Source organism: Phaethon aethereus (genome assembly GCF_964289735.1).
Source record: "Phaethon aethereus genome assembly, chromosome: Z".
NCBI lineage: Eukaryota > Metazoa > Chordata > Aves > Phaethontiformes > Phaethontidae > Phaethon > Phaethon aethereus.
In genome coordinates, this window is record NC_138577.1 from 27,481,643 (window position 1) to 27,502,976 (window position 21,334).

Genomic DNA, 21,334 nt, shown 5'->3' on the forward strand with positions numbered 1-21,334 from the left:
AACAAATGCTTAAAATCATATCTGATCATCTTCTTAAATACCATGGTTCTTCAATATTCTGTGTTGTGAAATGAACTCATTCACATCAATACAAATTTTTGCGTGTTTGGACAGTTTCAAAAAAATCAGTCCATCTGCTTATATGGAGTATGATGGTCAAGCTGCATCCTTTGCCACAGGAAGTCCCTAAATTGGTAATGGTTGTTCAAAACACTTCTTTATCAATCATAGCTTGTATTTTAAGTCATTTTATCATGCATACATCTTTAATGCTGTGTGCATTTTGGTGGTGATCAAAGATCTGGCCTTTTTGTTGTGCAGATTTTGCATTATTCCACTTTCTGCAAGGGGAGCGTCCAGAAGGGTGTGGAAAGGAAAGGAGTTTAATGTAGTGCGTGTAGACTTACATGGACACTTTTCAAATAATCTACATTTTAAAATATCCACTTTCTTGATTTGTCTACTTTTGGCTTTCAGGCAAAATTTCCAGCTAGTAACTATTTCAATCTGTTATAAGCTTGGTGAAGACAGATGGATTTTTCTAAAATCTGTGTGCCAATAACAGTCTGAAAAGGATACCTGAAGTTTCCCATTGAAGTGTTACATATTTAAATATTTTCTGAACTGCAGAATATCAACGTGGATAAAAATAATAATAAAAAAAAGTAGTCCAGCAAATGCTTTCAATGCTAACTTTGAGAATGGTATTTTATAAAGGTAGTAGCTTTAATGTAGAATGGGTGGGAATGAGATTCTAGAGAAATCTAAGTTGCATGGTATTTCACAAAAATAAACTATGGAAATGTGTCCTTTATGTGTTCCAAATGTAGTGATACCCTTCCTAAGAAAACCCTTCTCTACAAATTCAATGTACAAATGTCCATGGATTTTCTTAACTTAGGTGAATTGATCTACTCCCTAACTAGGTTTTTCATGTCTTCTTACAGCTAAGATTCTAGAGTGAATCAGTCAGCTTAAAAAAAATCATGGAATGTTCTACTACTCTTATAAACAGGAGTTACATTTTAGGAAGATAACCAAGTGTTTCCAATGAGATATCCAGAAATCAGCTGGATCATTTGAAAATTAATTTTTTACTGGAGGTATGTTATTCTGCTTGAGCTTTTATGATTTAAGGTGTGAAAATAATATAATACTATTCCATCATGTTACTTGAAATTTATTTTATTTTTTTTAAATTTCAGAATAATCTCGTAAGCCTTTTAGTCTCCATAGTAAATCTTGTGTACACAGTATCTTGAGACAAAAACAATGAGGTTTTTACCTGTCATTTTTCTTTCCTAAAAGTTCTCTGAACCTTTCTCCTGCATATAAGAAATTCCTGCAAGATCTCATTCTCCTTATCTTGATTCCAATTATAAGATGTATTTTCCAGTTTACTTTTATTCTCCTGAAGTCAAGAAAGCAACTATAGATAACCACATGACTGAAGCATTGGCAGCTTGTGGGTCCCTGAAGTAGCCCTCAGCAAACTTTGAGGTCTGAGGAAGCTCCTACATAATCCCAAACTGAAAACAGACTCAAGAGTGGAAGTCTATTGATACCATATTTATAGATGGCTTTTTCTCTTTTCACAGGTGAGCTGAGCCAATTATTACTTTCCACATATTTCTGTGTCTACCCAGTTAATGCCTCCTTGCTAACAGAAGCTCAGTTATTATGAGAATCCAAACCTCCTTCTGACTGTGTATTCTCTAAACTATTTGCCCAGAGAAAGATTTTATTATCGAAGTTTGACATATTTCATCTCTAATGACATTCTTTATGCATTTTGTCTCTTTCATTACATGTTAATTTATAAATCAACAGGGTATTCATCTTCGCAGATTTTCTTGTGAAGCATGAGGTGGTCTGTAGATAAATCATTCTAACATTTATACAACTGCCATGGATTAGAACTTCTGTTTCTGGAAGAGCTCCTTCAGCTGTTGTTCACTTGTTGCTTCTTTTTGTTGCATCAGCTCCTTGGCTCCTTTGGTCACTCCCCAGCCATCTGGCTTTGACATTGAAGGACAATATGGCCTGCCTGAAGCAGGCTTCAGATTCTCCCAGTATTCTTTTCTTGCCCTAAAGAAAGAAAAGGAAATTTAGAGCATTTTCCAGCACCTTACAATACTAAAGGAAACGGGGCTTAAATCACCATTGCAAAGGGTCATCTAACTTACACACACTTGACTTTATATTTAAATACAGAAGTATGAATGAAAGCATGCAATTAAATGATACATGCTTGAAAAGTATCTTTTCATCCTTGAAAGGAACACTGTAAGGCACTCACCATTAGGAGCTGTTCTACAGCAGTCTGTCAGTTTTCAGTCTTAACTTTCATGAATTACTTCCACATTAATTTAGACCAAATCTTCGTTTTAAAGAGAGATGAGAATTTCTGGAGCTCTCCTACTGCCCCTTCACACCTTTCCCTGCTCCCAGATCAGATTTAATTCTTCAAAATTATTAACACATGGAATGTTTACAGTGGTATTTAGACCTCCGTAGCAGTTAAACTAGTCTGCTGCATGGAGCAATATAACTCTTTGCAAGGAGTATGTTGGCGTGATTTCCAATTCAGATATACAATACCTTGCTCTGACCCAGGGTTTGGTATGCATGCTGAGGCCATCGCCCCAGCTACCATGTTTCTCAGCAGCTTCTGGCAAAAATCCTCTTTCAGGACCCAGTTCCTCAGCTATTGCTCGGATATGATATGGCTCAAATCCACAGCAACCTCCAATGAAACGAATTCCTAAGTCATAGGCCTTTCTTGCATATTTTTGAATATCCCATCTGGTTACAATTCTTGGCTCCAGACCTGCAAAGACATTCATAACTTAAGTTTCCACCATGCTCCATTTCAGCACATTTTTCGGTAAGAAATCATGTTAAGACACTTGCACATTGTTTGCAAAACTGGTTGTAGTGATGTAGTTTACAGTTAGTGATGCACACTTTCCGAAGCTTTTTCTAGCTTTTAGATTCTGCTATGCTTTGCTGAGCTATGCTTGTTGTAAGCTTCTTTGGCCTCACAAAACAGTACCTAGTATCTTCTGAGACCGATCAAGCACTACGTCACTTGCTTGCCGTTCTGCCAGAGTTCTTAGTTGGAATATTGGAGTACTTTCAATGTTATGTCCGCATTTCCAAAAAGTTCCCAATAAACAATCAATATCTGGGAAATCTGATTACTCTAATCTGTGAAAGGAGAAGGCCCCAGACTACCTGCTACAGGAATAAGCCTGCACATTATTCCTCAGGAATGCTTACTACTCTTTTTTCCATGATTAGCTAGTGGCAGCTAGTTGTTTCACTGACAGCTGGAAACTGTAGCTATTTCTTAGCCCAGTCCTTAGTTATAATCCCAGCCATAAGCAGCTTTCTGCCTCAAACCACTTGATTCCTTGCAGAAAGATCTGTGTAGGTAAGTTAGGATGCAACCTTTATTTTGAACCCTTCTCCCTGTTGAAGTTTGTGAAGGGATAACAGAGCTGAGAGGAAGGACTTGTGGAATGAAAGGAATAGAAAGTAAAAAGAACAAGGAAAAGCACACCTCAAAGGCAAGGAGGCACAAGAGTGGCAGAACTGGAAAGAAAAAGACCAGGGACTGAAGAAGAAGCCTTGAGGCATAAAAATGCAGGAATAAAAGACTAAAAATCCTCCCACTTCTTTATGCACATCTGCAGGAGATGAACCGGCATGGTTATCAGGTGAGTGCAGCATGATGTCTGTGCTCTCAACACCCTGCTGGGCAAAGAAGGTGTGGTGAGGTAGCAAGGCTCCAGCAACACAGCAGAGAGGTAGGCTTCTTCTCCCTACGTCCTTTCCCAAAAATGCCTAACATGCAAGCAGATGACACAAAGCAGATCTACTCTAAACCTAAGGTAAGAGACAAGTTCAGAAAATAAAAAGCAGAAGGAAAAAAATGAAATGTTCTTAAACAGAAGATTATTGGTCTCAGTGGGAAAGACTGGACAAAGGGAAAAGTAGATGGTGTAATATCAGAAGGAAAACCAGATGAAACTATCTTAGAAAGCTGTTAAAATAAAAGTAAGCTTGTGTACACTCCTGCAGATGTGAGAAAAAGAATCAGAAGCACAAATTCATTATTTCCTTGTCTCTCATATATCATTAAAAAGCTAATTAAAAATTGATACAAAATGATCAGCTGTAACAACGTAGCATTTTGCAATCAATTTATATCTGCATAAGCAACCAAACTCCAGGGGAACAGTATAGAGTATTTCCCTGTCTTCTCCATCACCCACTGTCTCACAATCCATGGGACCTGATGAGATGCACCTGAGGGTCCTGAGGAAACTGGCAGATGAAGTTGCTAAGCCGCTGTCTATCATATTTGAAAAGTTGTGGCAGACTAGTGAAGTTCCCAGTGACTGGAAAAGGGGAAATACAACCCCCATTTTTAAGAAGAGGAAAAAGGAAGATCTAGAGAATTACAGGCCAGTCAGTCTCACCTCTGTACCCAGCAAGATCAGGGAGCAGAAACTCCTGGAAACTATGCTAAGGCACGTGGAAAACAGAGAGGTGATTGGTGACAGCCAACATGGCTTCACTAAGGGCAAATCATGCCTGAACAAATTTGGCTGCCTCCTATGATGGGGTTACAACACTGGTGGATAAGGAGAGAGCAACTGATGTCTTCTACCTGGACTTCTGCAAAGCATTTGACACTGTCCTGCAAAACATCCTTGTCTTTAAAATGGAGAGACCTGAATTTGACAGGTGGACCACTCGGTGGATAAGGAATTATCTGGATACAAGCACTAAAAGAGTTGCAGTCAACAGCTTGAAGTCCAGGTGGAGACTGGTGATGAGTGGTGTCCCTAAGGGGTCTTTACTGGGCCCAGCATTATTTAATATCTTTGTCAGGGACATGGGCAGTGGGATTGAGCACACCCTCAGCAAGTTTGCAGATGACACCAAGCTGAGTGTTGTGGTTGATACTCTAGAGGGAAGGGATACCACCCAGAGGGATCGTCAGGCTAGAGAGGTGGGTCCGTGCAAACTTCACGAAGTTCAACGAGGGCAAGTGTAAGGACACCTGGGTTGGGGCAATCCCAAACATGGATACAGGCTGGGTGAAGAGTGGATTGAGAGCAGCACTGCAGAGAAGGACTCAGGGGTATTGGCTGATGAAAAACCGAACATGAGCCATCAATGTGTGCTCACAGCCCAGGCGGCCAACTGTATCCTGGGCTGCATCAAAAGCAGCGTGGCCAGCAGATCAAGGGAGGTGATTCGCCTCCTCTACCTGGCTTTCACAAAACCCCACCAGGAGTACTGTGTCCAGCTCTGGGGCCCTCAGCATAAGAAAGACATGGACCTGTTGGAGCAGGTCCAGAGGAGGACCTTGAAGATGATCAGAGGGATGGAACACCTCTCCTATGAAGAAAGGTTGAGAGTTGGGATTTTTCATCCTGGAGGAGAGAAGGCTCCAGAGAGACTTTAGAGCAGCCTTACAGTACTTCAAAGTAGCCTACAGGAAAGGTGAGGAGGGACTCTGACAGCAACTGTAGTGATAGGATGAGGGCTAACCATTTTAAAGTGAAAGAGGGTAGATTTAGAGTAAATATTAGAAAGAAATTCTTTAATGTGGGGGTGATGAGGCACTGGAACAGGTTGCCCAGGGAAGTTGTGTATTACCCCACCCTGGAAGTCTTCCAAGGCCAGGTTGGATGAGGCTTTGAGCAACCTGACCTAGTGACCAGGTGTCCCTGCCCATGGCAGTGGAATTGGACTAGATGACCTTCAAGGTCCTTTCTAACCCAACCCATTCTATGATTCTGTTAAGGTCCTTTCTAACCCAAACCATTTTATGATTCTGTTAATCAGTCCTTGCGCTTCAGGAGCGTAAGGACAGCAACAACCTAAACTTTCTGAAGAAACGGGGATTGATCCTGCTGTAAGAATGGGCCACACATGCGGTGAAACATAGTGACTGAAAACAAGCAGTACTTTATGAAAAGAAGTTGCCACATGGATCACATTTTGTGGGATTTTCCCCTTCCCCAAATTGACTAACGTTCTATTTTCCATGCCTGTCAATGCATTTCTTTTCTTGGCTTTATTCAGAATTAAGTATCTATAGCTTAACAGTTTATGTTAACATTTATAGTAAAAAGAGATTGAAATTTTAATCAATTTTTGATAAGAAGATTGTAACTTGCTCCTAGCTTTAGCCCCTCTATATATCTACTCTTGAGATAACTGACTGACCAGGACATTTCTTTCTAAAACATTGCCCTTGATTAACTGGCGACATTTCAGAACAATTGCAGTAACACAGAAGGGAAAACACAGAAAACTGGAAAAAGTTCTACAGATAAATAAATGCTGCTGGCATCTAGATCCTGGAGTTTGCCAATATAACATAGCCAATGCTTTTCTAGAAACTGAGATCTTGCTGGCCTGTACAGAGGTTATGCACACTTCAAATATCTCAATACCTCTTTGTGCATATTCCCTTCCACAAAGAACAAAGTTAACTGGGTCAACTTAACAATGATTTACCAAACTGCTTATCTGCCATCAAGTGATGAGGTGCTCCTTCTGGGTATTGAAAACATTCACAGAACGAGCCTTCTCCAACTGGACTCAAGAAATTTCTGAAAGCTGAGCTCTCATACAGATTGCTTATAACATACAAGCCAAGAACCATAACAAACCAAAGAGTGAATCTTTCAATTCACTTGATTACTTACTGGATCTGTTCTAGCTTTTTTTGCTTGCAGTCAGAGGAGTTATATGAAGGAATTAATAGGGTGAGTTCCTAACACTTTTAAACATCCCAGAATATTTTCAAAACATGTTATTATCACTTAATGAATGCCTCAAGTTCATGCTTTATCCTCTTTGCTTCATTTACGTAAAGAGAAGAATTAAAAAAGATTCTTCCTGAAAATCACATCTATCTCTCAAATTTTTGGCTACAAATTCAAGTTTTGAATGTTTTAATACCTTATTTTATAGTCTGATCTTGAAAAGAAGAGTTTATGATACCTGAAAATGAAAGCATTTTTCTAATCAAATTTAAATGTTTAGGCTGATACTTGTCCTCTTATATTAAAGGAATGCGATTTTCTACATCCCTGGTGGAAATAAGCCCTAAATACACAAGCCTTATATACACATAAAGTGGCTGAATCTTTCAGCCTTTGTAGAATTTCTCCTGAGCATACATGTGATGAATCCATTTCCAAACTGCTAATCCATTTGTTAGCAACATTGAAGAACATATTGCCTCATCTGGTTTCTCTCTAATCTTCACTTATATTAGACAGTTACACTTGCAACACCCAACCATTCCAAGTGCAATAATCATGCACCTATATCCAGTTCCACATGTGCACTGTACATTAAATCCCTACAAAGGTAAACATTATAGGGCTTGTGGGATAGGTGTCACAATCCAGAATGCTGGGGAGGTCCAGTGCAAAAGCATTTAAGCCTGGGGGTGTTTTCAGTGTGTATGCACTGTTCATTTCTTGGGACTGTTTACAGCTGTCCTGAACAAGGCTCTATAGCACGAGGAAGAACCGCATTTTCTAACTGAGTTTCGGTTGTGGCAATTTAGCTGTTTCCATCACAATTTCTCTTTCAGTCACACGATATGATACTACTGAAATATTCTCATTATGTGGATGATCTTTAATGCAATATTACTATGCAGTCCCTCTGTGGAAAATGCCGGACAGGATAATTGGGAGTGATCCTATTGTATAGAAGGACACCTTGCAGCTTCAGCTTTACTATAAACTGGGGGAAAAATGGAACAGACCATTAAAAAAAAGAGAAAAAAAGGTACCCTTGTTCTTACCAAAGGGAAACTCTGGAAGATCAATAAAACCCTGCTTTCCACAATCAGGTGTATGGAAGGCAAGTGGTTGGGACATCAGGTGGGCTTTCAGTTTAGCAGCCTGTAAGCCTTCTTTCATCAGTCTCACAGTTTCCAGGGATGTATCTGGATCAAAATGGCAGTTGACTCCAACAATAGAAGCACCTAGGAGGAGGAAAATAACTTCAAGTCACATCTCCCCAGGAAGTGGGAGGTCAAAGTTCTTAGCAACAGCACTCCACAAGCAGAGCAGTCCATCTTTACATCAGCATTATGAAAAAAAGACAGTTGGGGTAGAGCCTGCCTCAACTCTCCTTAGGTTGATCATTCCATTTACATCTCAGTTGCACTCCTCTTTACCTCCCTGAGATGAATCACATCTCCCAGCCTCATACAGTTGCTTTTCTTATCAGTGCTTAATCAGTGAAGACTGATTACGTACAGCCACATAGGAACCTGCTAGCTATTTGCATAACAGAGGTTCTGCCTTTGGATTTCAACTCTAACTCCAAAGGAAAAGAGCAGTTCAGAACAGATATAATAAAACCCTGTACCATCAATCATCATGCCCCCGATTAATTCCTGCTGCCACTCCCCTTGTCCTGCAGAAAACACAGCCTTCGATAAGCAAAAAGATTAATTTTTTCATCCTTTTAGTCTCTCATCCTGGATCTGAACTGTGCTCTATACATTTCTAAAAACATGATCAATGAATCAAAAGTGGCTTTGGATACTGCTTGTGTTTCATAATTGTAAGCCCAGAATTTGGGGTTGACTCTAACCACATTTGAGTAGGTTTAGGATTTTGCTCCATTCAGTATCAGCTGCCTGTGGCTATTGCTCCCAGTACCATCCTGGTTAACAAGGATTTCATAGCTGTATTTTCATATGTCTTTTACAAGACTGCTCTAGTAAAATATACATAAAAACTTCTCTACAGGGTCAAAAATTTTATCAGATATAATTGCGGAGCTACCTACTTGAGATACAAATCCATTTATCTCAATGGTTAATGACTTGACTTAGTTCCATACTTTTAAAGCGCATACGAAAAACAGATTCTTACCAGCCTTTACCAGTTGGACAGCACATTGTCCAGGGGGCACACCATGCATGTCTCCTTCTGGACCAATGCACATTGTAGCTGCAACTGGCTTTCCAGATTCTTTTAGAACTTCAACTGCCCAGACAGCCTCTTCAACATGTTCAAAATACTGAAAGAAATTAAAACTGGACTACTTTTGTTCCTTGGAGATGAAGCATAAACCACATTAATCCAGACCTCAAATTGACCAGCATACAATGGCTTGATTCTTTTCTGATTTACACTAACAGAATTCAATTGCGTTCACTGACCACACACTTAAAAAAGGATTTTAAAAAGTCAATAGGGAAACTAAATAAAAAATAATGATACTCTTGTTTCAGAATAATAATGCCCACACAGGGGGTCAATCAGGGATTTATCCCCAAAGAACTATTTTCATCTAGAAAAGTCACCTTATGTTGATTGCCTATGGTGTATGGGAGGAAATAGGAACTAGTCAAGATCACATTTATCTCTCTTCTTTGTACCACTACAGAATTTGACTTGACTGAAGTAGAAATTTAGGTTTCAAGGTCCTATTCTAGGATGCTTGCAGATGCTGCTGCGCATTTAGAAAAACACCTTACACTACTGGAATAAAAACATCGCAGAAAATTTTAAAGGAGGAAGCAATATACACTTGTACTCCCTAGTAGACATCTTGAAGTTAACACTGTGCCAGTTGAAGGCAAGTACTTTTTTTACAGATTTACCTCTGCAATTAGGAAGTCCACATTCTTCTTCATAAAGACATCTAGTTGCTTTCGAAAGGCTGCTTTAACCTCTGTTTTATCCTTGCAGCTTAAGTATGATGGTGTTTGACTGACTCCTCCAGCCACTAAAGCATCACCTTCATTAGCCACTTCTCTTGCAATGTCACAAGCAGCTTCATTGACTTTCTGGCACTGTATGAATATAGATTACGTCAGTTTTACCTGGTCAGATATGCATGTAATTTCAGAGCACAAAAAGGACAAAAAGAGCCAAAAGCCATAACATCTTCTTCATATTTTTAAGAATTTAAATGGATTTTAAAGTAATATTGATTAGGAAGATCAGCATCGTTAAAAAAAAACCCCAAACATAAGGAAACAAATGTCTTGCCACCTCTTAACTTATCATATTACCAAATACTAAAAAAAAAAATTACCTTTAATACATCTTACAAAAATAGTCTATAAAAAGCAAATATTTCACGTGAAGTGGAATTTTCTTTGCCTCTTACTTTTATGCTTTTATTCTGACATTTTGTGGGAGACAAACAAAATATGTAGTAATTTCAATTGATCTTTCATTCTTTTTAAAAATGTATTTTAGTATTTTGATAATTTTCAAAAATTAAGATTTAATACTCATAAGGAGTTATGTAAGGCATTTTTGAAAAGGTATCATTAATTATCTGATGTTAAAGTTATCAATTTAAGAATAGTAAAGGGAAACTTATCACTATATGTGATTAATTAATCACCTAGGCTTAAAAACACGTTCTCTCTATACCTAAATCAAGACGACTAGAACAGCTTGTAAAAAGACGTTAAGCTGGGAAAAAACACTTTTGGGAAATGAATCATTATTTGGGATAGATAACAAGTACTGATTAGAGCAGGTTTCTCTGCAGCCCATGGACTACTTAGAATCTACACAGGTTTCTCTCAGCTGAAGTTTTCCATGGCTGCCACAAAATCCCAGCTGATTTTTAAGGCTAACAGATTATCTTCCGTTTGCACTTATGCCCAGGTACATGTTTGGGAACTCTGGGAGGTGGAGCCATAAACAAGTTAAAGCCTGGAGGAACCTGCTTCTGAAACTGGAAGCAAATCAACCTTGAAAGCTTTCCTGCAATGCATTCCCAATACTAGGTGCTATCCCAGCCCTTCCTATCATTTTGCATGGCAGCAAGAGTTGCAGCATGGCTGGTTCCAGAGGCACTGTGTTTCTGGGACTACCACTTCAGACACTTAAATGTTGCATCTATTGAATGTAAAAGTACATACTTTCAGACAAATTTGGTCATATGATGTTTTGGTATGACCTCTTAATTAAGCCTCCAGTGTTTCCCTATTGTCCAGATTGTTCTAATTTCTGACTGGGGATATCTTCAAAGATATTCCTTCCTCCCTGCCCCCTGGAGAATCTTCTCTGTTTTGCAGAGGTTGAAATAGACAAAAGGACTAAACAAAGGAAAGGATCAGAGAAAACACTTAATGGCAAACCTTCTAGTCTCAAAGGAACTATCTAGAAATATTTGTGCCAGAAGTCCCAGTGGATCTGGGGCCTGCATCTAGTGAACACACACAACATCCTACAACTCCTTTGTGTAGGAGGTAAGAAAACATCAACATGGTACTTCTGTTGATGTAACAGATTACCCTTACACAGGAGAAGGGGAATGTTGACCACAGTGTATACCTTTTTGTTGTTACGTTATTGAAGACGTGGTTCTAAAAAACATTCTCTTCTCATTAGCCACTCATTCGCTAGGAATCTTCACCATTTTTGCAGTTGATTTGTTTCTCTGGATGTTTAAGCGTTTTTTTTTCCAACTGATTTTGCTCTCTGTGGATTTAGTCCTCCCTACACTCTTGGTATCAAACTCCACTAAACTAATCTCCTCAGATGGGAAAAATACGATGTAGGCAGCCTCTTTCCTCTCTTCATCCTTGCCCCATTTTGGGTTTTTTTGTCCTTCAACCTTGTCTTTCTTGCTATTCCAAACTCTGAAATTGCATCATCTCCTTCTCTGGTCCTCAAATATAGCCAAAACTCTTATGACAAACTGAATATACTCAATAATCTCTCTAATAAACCTTTTGAAATTAATCCATTTATTTCATATCTCCATCAAAACAGAGTTTTACTCACACTTATTTTCTCAGCTACATAATTGCCCCTGTTCTCTAGTTTGTCTTCACTGGCATAGAAGGTGAATGTCTGCAGAACATTGGATCCAGCTCTAAGGAATTCCCGGTGAAGCTGACGAACTGCAAAGTATTAGGAGAGACATTTGGTACAGTTGTTACCGTTGTTATCCCAAAATTAAATGTTTATTGAAGTAATGCTACTGTAAAATAATTGATACAGTGTTTACTAGGTGAGCCATTATGAGAGAGTAGAAGCAGTACCCCAGTCTGCGTACAATTCTTTTCTTCTCACTCTCAGAACATTAGGTAGAAAACTTTCTCCTCAGTTATTCTCTGCTAAGAATGACTGAAGATCTCTATTTAGTTTATCAGTAGATTCAGTTTTGCATGCCATCTTGCCTATCTTCTACTTTCTGCAGTCCTTCAGACCTCCCAGTATCACTTTATGGAACTGCGTAGTGGTTTAGGAAAGGAAAACAGACATCTGACAAAAGAATGGGAAAGTGTAACACAGAATACCAGACAAAAAGTTAGCATTAACAAAAATACCAGACATCAAATGAAAAACCCTTATTTTCTTAGCTTCTAGAGTATGAAGAAGAAAACAGAAGAAAGTACCATGGCAACAAATTAAAGGACAAGATGATATTTATATGGAAGAATACAGTGTTCTGTTACCTCCTCTATTTTGTATTTTCTAGTCTGCCCCGAAAACCTCCAGCTGAGTCTAGTCAGCCAAAACCAAAGCTCTATTTTGCTGCTTACATCACTGTAAGCAGCATACTGCAGTCACCACAGTGGGAACAGAACAGGAGCTGTCAATTGATTTTATATGTATACCCACAGAACAACAATTATAATAATTTCTAGAACACTACTGATCATGTAAGACAGAATTAAAAAGCTCAACAGCTTATACCAAATACAGGAATAATTTATTCTCTAGATAAATTCTCTGTACACAAACACAAGAACATTGCAGTTTGTGGCAGATATGTGGAAAAGGCTTTCCTGAAGCCCTGGTTTATCATACCTCGTCATATAGAGACAATCTGTGTCATTAGGGAAACATGTGAATGTGTTATGAGAATACAATTACTCCCTTCAGTGGCAACAAACACAGCCTTCTGTGTCAGAGAAGCTCAAACAGCAGTTTGAGTTAACTAGAGTCAATCTGTATACATGCAAGCATGTCTGCTTTCAGTGAAGGTAACAGTGTAGTGGCCCTTTTCTCTACTAGTGCAGTATTTCATTTCTAATTACAGCCTTGGGTAACCACAGTGTGATTTAACACAACGCTGCTTTTCCCAGCAGTCACAAAGACCTGTCCAAGAACACAGATTGTATCAGAGCTACAGTTCAAAAAGTCCCTGGAATCTGCCTGAATTGCCAGCATAAAATTTCAGTCTTAAAACCTTTATGCAGAGTCAAAAGATTCCTAGCGCAGGGAGTATTCTTCTTCCTACAGCTTTAACATAGGCTACTGATCCCAACAAAAAGGGCTGTCTGTATGTTTCTAGTGTCCTGTAGCTTGTTTCTCTACTCTCCCCCATGAGAAATCATTAATGAAAACTAGTCAAGAAATGGGAAAAGGAAAAAAGAATCTACCAGTATTTTCACAAATGCTCTATGACATTTCCATAATAAACAAGATTTGTTTATCCCCATGGTTAGTGCTCTTTAAATATGGTTCTTGCATTCCTAGAAGAACACTTGGGATTTGTGTGAATAAGGATCGTCACATAGTAGGCAAATGACACATAATCTAACACATATGAATAAGGAACTTCATATCCCAAACTGTCAGGTATGTGAACAGGAGACTCTTGAATGGGTCGACATTTTGAGGGAAAGAATAGTGTTATAAGTATCAGCCTCACTCTCATTCAACCCCAGGCAAATCGTTTTTTGCCAGCAGAATATACTGTTACTATTATCAAGCCCACAGCAATCTGCACTCTCAAATACCCAAACCACTCTAATTTACTTCTTGTGTAACTTCCAGCATGTTACTGAAGCTGTGTTTTCCTCCACCATTTGAGAAACGGGGATAACAACCACATATGAGACTAAACAATTATTTACAATTTGATGCATTTTAGGAGTCAGATGTGTGACACTGAGTTTCATTTCAGTCCACCTTGAATTGGACATTTCACAAAAGACACAGACTTAAGCTAACAGGAGATGGGGGCAATAAGTGCCTATGCATATTGCTCGCTACAGACAATACCTGACCTGGCTCAGAAGAAATATAGATCTCATTTCTAAATTTGTCAGTCTGGCAAAACTTCTCCTCTCTTGTAATGGAGATAGTGGCCTTGAACTCACTCTTTTTTTTTTTTCCATTCCTTGCTGCATTCTCAGAACCTCTCTTCTTCTCTCTTTCCTTACAAAGACAAGAAGGTCTGGTAGTTGTATGGGTTTTACAGCAGCTGGCTCAGCCAGTTGCGCCTTCTGTTCTTTACACCTGCTTTCAAAGTAACATGACCCTTGAGCATGCAGGAGCAAAAAGCAGTACTGGAGGGAGGCAGCACACTGCACTAAAAGAAATGAGCACATTTCCAGTGAAGGGTGTATCCTTATAGCCTATAAGGGACTTATGAAAATTTTATAACTATGTTACAGACATGAGCAATATGTTCTAGCAAATCAGTAGCAATTCGTAGAAGGCTGGATTCTTACTTATGACTACTGATCACTTATTTAAAGCAAATCTGTGTGCCAATTTAAGCCATCAGCAACTGCCTCTATGTAAGGTAATGTCTTGCATTACTCAGGGACTGAGACCTGCACTTCCTAAAAGGACATGTGGAGAGGGTCAAGGATTTTGAGTTGCAAAGTAAGCACAGGGGAAATAAAGAGGATGGGATAAGTGCTATGATTTGTAAGACTGAATGTGTAAGGGCCAACAAGGGTAGAGGTGGAGAGAAACAGGCAGAGAGGTGATGGGATGTCTTTTGGGGAGATCAGAGTCAGCAAATTAGGTCATCATCCTTTAAACCTTTGCTGGAGTTCTGCATTATCTAAGGCTGCCCGTGATCCTAAGTTAGGCATGCTACACATCAAGTAACACTTGAAGGCTGAGAAGGATTAGGGTAAATAAACAGGTAAGGTGTACAAAGCAATGTAACAGAGAGGGCTAAGACCTCTCTCCGTCTTCCCTTCGTCTTCCTTCTTCCCCATGTATAGAGGAAAAAGACTAATTTGGAAGGGCAAACACTTAGAACAAAGAAATCTTTTTTCCCCAGGATATTCTAAACTGGCTTGTGGGATTAACTGCACATCATATTACTAGGGCAAATGCTTTCTTGTAATGAAGCATACATGAATAGATAATAGCATCTGCTTTTGCACTATTTATGCTAAACACTATAATCTTTATGCTGGAAGGCATAGAATGATTGCTCATTTTGTCTCCCTTCACTTTAGGAGCGTTACTCCATTAAATGTTTATTGCAGTTCTTAAGTTCTTATGATGTTTATCTTCCCCTATTTCACAGTGAAGCCAGATACATTAAATATTCCTCTTCCATTCCATTGTTTTTTAAGAGCTGCTATTTTCCTGCAAGGATTAATAAACAAACTATAATAATTTATAACAATATAAAAGAAGTCCTAGAATGACTAGAACACAGCAAAAGAGAGAGATAGTTAATTGCAGAATTCTTTTTCACAAGATGTTTCAAGTGATAAGCTTTATAATAGCTCAAGAACAGACTAGACAAATCTATAACAGAGAAATGACTGAATGCTATTAAATACAAAGATACCATATCTGAGTCAAAAAGTCCCTGGGCTGCAAATTATTGAAGACTGGGAAAGCAATCTGGAGAGGTATCACTATGTTTGCACTGCTCATATTCTTACTCAGTCAACTGCTTTCGGACAGTGTTAAGAGCAAGAAAAAGGGATAAGATGAGCATTTGGTCTATAGATTCTTTGGCTATTCTTAACAGTGTAATTCTACAATGTCAAGGAACACAAACCTACTACAAATTCCTACACATTTATTATTTATCCAACCATGTTTACATTCACTACAGGATTACCATTTCCCGGTAAAACTGACCTGCTTCTGGGTGTTCTACCGTTGCTTCAGGAGTCCAAGGCCCAGCTTTTACATATCCCCTTTTTTCAAGAGCAAAGACAAATCCTCCATCTCCAATCACAATTTCTCCAGCATCTAAACGCTCTAGAATACCCTGAAGAGAGCAGGAGAAAGAGTTAACAATTACAGGTCTTCAGTTTTGTCAGCTTCCTTTGTCTTTGTTGCCATTTCCTCTATTTGCAAAGCAGACATAAATATCTGTGGGCTACCAGAAACATCTTTGCCATAATAATGAAAAGTAATCAATTTCCATACTGAATTTCTCTTTAAAGAATGGTAGATGGTCTGTTTTGCAACATAAGGCTTTAATATGTGCATATATGTTACACAAGACTTTTCATTTGTCAGTTTTATTGTATTCCAGAGACCTAGGTCCCAGAACTAGGGGGTCAATGGTCCAATTTCATTCCTATGAAAATAAAACACCATCTTAAATTCTCCTGTAAAAATGAGAAACTTCTTAAAATTAAACACTTGTATCACTGATGTCTTTATTAGCTCATTTGCTCTTTAGCTACTAATGCCATCTTGGCAGAGCCTCAGCACAAGTAGCTTGTGACAGAAGGTGGCACAACAAGCATCACAGAAAAGTAAGCATGTAACATTTCCCTACCAAATAAGACATATCAAAATGCTGGCCTTCATTTTCTGACAGACTTTTTAATGGTCTGCATTTGCTTACCTAGAGTTACAGAATGAAAGAAAATCCTGCTTGTTTTGCACAGCCCTGAAAAGTTTTAAGATGCCAAGTTACAAACCTTATAGCACTCTATGATTAACCTTGCTTCTGCCTTGAACTCCATGCTATCGCAAGGAAAGTGGTTTTTGTAAAATCAAAAAACATGAGAACATATACTGGTTGCACCTAATATATGTTATTTTTTGTATTCCTCTCCTTGCTTCACTGGCCTGTTCAAGTTTTCCAAAAAGTACCTTGCTATTACACTAAATAGTACTAATTTATGCAACTGGATTACAACCACAATTCTGTTTACTTTAAAAAGTGGGTGAATGCAGATCCATTACGTTAACAAAGGTAATGGCTACAGGAAAAGAATCAAAGCTAAGGCTACAATTTCCCTCCATAGTTACCTTTTCTTGATGTCACACTAGCATTTCAGTAGATGAAATTTGAGGGAGTAGGAAAAAGAAGAGCCTTGTGGATGTAGAGTGTGGTTTTCATGATGAAAGGTAGAGTTTTTTAACAATTAGCCTCCAACCTTTAGTACATTATCTGTCTTGATAATTTCTCGTTCATTATTTCGATTATCTCACACCGTACATCTAGGAAAGTCAGACACTTAGGACATCGCAGCGCTGCTTTAGGCAGGATGAGAGTATGCCTTTCCAAAAAGAAGGAGCACTGTGCCAACTATGCCAGTCCCAGTACCAAGCACAGCAGTGTAAGGCTACTTGGAGGCTACAAAGCCTGGCTGAGAGGGTCAAGATTTTTGGCTCAGGCACTGACATGGCAGCAAGGTGATGGAACTTACCTGTACAGTGCTGCTGTGCAGATATGAGCTTGGCCAAGTGTTGGCTTGCAAATCTCTGCATCACATTCCATTGCATGTTGTGGACTTGCCAGAATATTGAGCTAATTAACTTTAAAGAAGTGTGCAAGCTTTTATCTTTATTTCAACAGGACCAGGGCAAAACTCACTTGAAATACTCAATCTCCAAAACTCAGCAATTTTCAATGACTCTGCCAGTCATGCCTGTCTATTAGGGCATATTCTATTCTAAGTGTAAATTTCAGGAGGCTTTGTAAAGATTGTGTTTGCAATTAACTAATTTGCAGTTGTAACACAATGCCTCAAATGAGACCAAAGAAAGGCACCCAAAGGATCACTGGTTGAGTCTCTGTTTCCTCTGTCTGCCAGGGCATCTTTTATAGATGGGGCCTGCTTCAGAAGCTTAATATGCAGAAAACAGGAGTGTGGAAGAAAAAAATCTTTAACATACAAGCAGCCTCAGTCATTGCTTGTTAACTGAACATTAAGTAATAGATACATGTTGACATCATATATAGATACTATATTTAAATGCACTACAGCTAACAGATTTTTTTATTTTAACAAGTCACTTCCAGGATTTAACAGCAGCTTTCCTTCACAATTCTAGCTTTTTTAACCTGCATTTTAAAATAGTCTTCACTTTTGACATACAGAAGGAACATAAGCCATGACTGAATAGACCATGGCATCTTAATATACACTATATTGTGATATATTAAACCTAGTATTGGAGCATCTAATAGCAGGTGACATAACTACAAAGCATAAAGTACTTAATACAAACTTACATTGTCAGTTCAGATTGATTTAAAATGGAAATAACTTCTTTGCAAACTTTATTATAGGTCTGATATCATCTCTTCACACCATTTTTACTTTATCTATATTGGGTAAAATACCATTGGTTCAGCCAGCATATAGCTAGCATAAGTTCAGCATTGGCATTGTTTTGTTCTGCCCTGGAGACCTACAGCTGTGTGCTCATGCCCAATCCAGATCAAAACTGTATGGTCAGGTGTTCTGGTAGTACACAGATCTAGTATTAAACAACAAGGAACAGTATCCGTAAAAAGCTAACCGAGGCTTTTCTGAGCAGTCTTTTCACTACTTTACTTTCACAACTATGAATGAAGTTGCACCACATAGTCCATACCTCTATCCATGGAAAGACTACAAAAGTCTGTATGAATATACTTCCTCAATCACCTTTAGGAATGTAACTGAACCATATAAGTGAAAAGCCTGCTTCATCTACCTATATCCTACCTTTCCAGCAGTGGAGAGAAAAAAGCATCACAAAACAACTATCCAGATCTTAAGTGAGGCCTCAAGAGTGGCTTATCTCTGTCCATTGCCTAGTAGGGGCAATTGCCTTCTACCAGGTGTCTGAAGTTAAGTGGCATGAGTCTGTGCTAAAAAATAAAAGGCAGAACAAATACCTTCCCACCTCCTTCCTTGATAACTGATCTACCTAGATCAGGCGTAGAGCTCATAGACTTTTTCCCATATCCTTCTGTTCTTTTACTTATATGACTCTTATACGAGACTTGTATGAGTCTCTTACTAGACTTATATGCTACACAGAAAAACAAGTAACACCAGTTCTGAGTAAGAATAATAATTAATTGTCATAATTAATTATAATGATGATTATTAATTATAATAGTGTCCTTCTGAACAGAAGACAGAATACATGATTCCTTCCCAATACCTTCGCAAGCAGCAGTACATGGTAGCAGTACTGGTATATGCCAGTCTGATTTAGACATTGCTCATATGTTTGCCTTAATGGCCACGATAACTTTTTACACTGCCTTATTTCTCTAGCTAAATCAGGGTGCAGAGAACATGCATATATTGGAGACAGCATTCATATTACAGACACATTCAGTCACAAAAATTAAGTATTCAGTCATAGAGATCAAGGGAAGAACAATCTGGGGCTTTTAAATAGAGTTGGCAGAAGGCTGAAGACAGAAATCCCATGCCTTGATGATTTATGTTTAAAATATCTACAATTTTAATGCGTTGCAAGCACTGCTTAGTTTGCATATCAAATGAAATGGTTTTGAACTTCAATGGCTCCAGCCTATGCATTCAGAGAAATCAAAATTCCCTGAGCTGCTGCAGCATTAAGTCCAACCCAATCTACCTCGTAAGGGTGTCCAAATGTCTTGAATGGCTCGATGCTGAATAGGTACGGCTATTATTGTGGCTTTACTCTAGCTTTTCACAATATGACCTTACCTGCAGCAGTACCGAGTACCTCACCGAGAGGTTAAGAAGCGCGGCTCGCGCGTTGCGCCAGTTGAGCAGCAGCTCCCCAGCACAGCCTCCGGGCCGGACCCCCAGGAGGCGGGAGAGGCGGCCGGGCGCAGCCGCGCCCCGGCCCGGCCCGCCGCCGCGCTCTGCGCGCTGCCGGGCTCCCGCCGCCCGGGCCCCGCGTCCGCACCGCCGCGGGCGGCGAGAGGGGACCACGGCGGCGCCACCTCTCCCAGCGCTCGCCGCCGCCGGCCCCCCACGCCGGGCAGCAGAGGGGGACGGGCCCACGGGGAGCGGGGCGGAGTGGGGGAGGGAGATGGGGGAATTACCCTTTTGCCCTGTTTCGTGGTCTTCCTGATCGGCAGCATCTTCCTCGCCCTGGGACGCTGGCTGCCCAAGTCTACCCCGGCGGCTCGGCACCACGCAGACGATACCTTCAGCACTCAGCCCGCACCTTTATAGCCCGGGGAGGAGGCGGGCCGCGGTGGGCAGCGCTGCAGCCGACACCCCCGGCCTGCCCGGCCTCTGACCCCGCGGGGCGCCCTGGCACGGCCCGGGGCTGCCCCGCGCCCTCCCGCCCCCGCCCCGCCCCGCCCCTGCCTGGCTCGAGGTCGGGAGGCGCCCGATTGCTCCCCTCGGGCTGCGCCTTCAGCCAAGGGGCGGGCCGGCGCCCTCCTCCGCGAGGGCTGGACCCGTCGGGGACAGGGACGGGACGGGACGGCAGGGGACGGGACGCCGTCGGGAGAGGCGCGGAACCAGCGCTCTCCATCCCTGCCGCCGGCGGGCTGTGTGAGGGATGAGCGTGATGCTGCGGGGAGCCCTGCGGCGGCTGCGGCCCCCGCGCCGCGGCGGCCTGCCCGACCCCCTGGCCGCGGCTGCCCTGCGGCCCCTCGGCGGCGGCGCGGGCGCCCAGGGGCGGTGAGTGCGTGCCCGCGGGCCGGGCTGTGCCGGGCTGTGCCGGGCTGTGCCGGGCGGGCGGGGGGCGGGGGGGTAGGCGCAGGCAGAGGAGCCGCCAACTGTCGCGGCTGTCAGCGCGTGATCTCCGCACGGCCTCAAGGCGCCGGCCCCCGAGGGCAAAGCTACCTGGCGGGGGCTGTGAGGGGGACGGGCTGCTGCTGCCGGCCTGCCGTGCTCCACCAGCGGCCGGTCGGGGTCACCGCGCCGCGAAGGCCTCTCCCTTCGGGCAGGAGGTGCCTCTGCCCCCTGCGCCCCTCATTTCTGCGTGAAAGACCAGACCCAGATCGGGATGAGTCGCTGACCTGGTATAGAGAGAGCCCGCCTTGTCTTCTGGGCCACATCAATGAGTGAAAAATGACCTCATTCATTGGCACGAGCAAACGTCTGGGTGAACCGTGTGGTTCAGAGGGAAGGTACCCCCCGGATTCTCACCAGGCTCCTGCGTTTGCAAGAAAAGTTTTGAAAACAGCTGAAAGTTAGGTGAGGAAGTCTCAAATTCACTGCATAAAAGAAGCATGAGAAAAGCCTCCACGCTTGAGCATGATTACCCTGTCCCTCAAACTTCAGAAGAGGAGCTGGTAGAAGTGTCTCGCATCTGGCTGCTAAACAACTTACTGTTAACTTGCAAAAATTAGCATGTAATCTCCAAAAAGAACCCATGCAAGTGTGTAGTGC

At 41.1% G+C, this 21,334-nt stretch overlaps 2 protein-coding genes across 2 annotated transcripts in view; one reads left to right on the forward strand and one right to left on the reverse strand.

Annotated features, from left to right (window-relative positions):
* Positions 1–1,913: 1,913 nt before the first annotated feature.
* Positions 1,914–20,070, reverse strand: LOC309415654 (betaine--homocysteine S-methyltransferase 1; the record flags this gene model as incomplete). The annotated part of the gene is made up of 8 exons (XM_082013251.1): positions 1,914–2,088; positions 2,602–2,830; positions 7,850–8,032; positions 8,934–9,081; positions 9,668–9,859; positions 11,817–11,935; positions 15,888–16,020; positions 20,032–20,070. The coding sequence occupies 8 exons, from the start codon at positions 20,068–20,070 to the stop codon at positions 1,914–1,916; spliced, it is 1,218 nt and encodes a 405-aa protein (XP_081869377.1).
* Positions 20,071–20,465: 395 nt separating this feature from the next.
* Positions 20,466–21,334, forward strand: part of DMGDH (dimethylglycine dehydrogenase) — a gene marked incomplete at its 3' end in the record, with an annotated part of 46,164 nt that continues 45,295 nt past the window's right edge. The window contains exon 1 of the mRNA XM_082013252.1: positions 20,466–20,620. Within this exon, the coding sequence (XP_081869378.1) occupies positions 20,499–20,620 (122 nt within the window). The 5' untranslated portion in view covers positions 20,466–20,498. The remainder of the gene's footprint in view (positions 20,621–21,334) is intronic.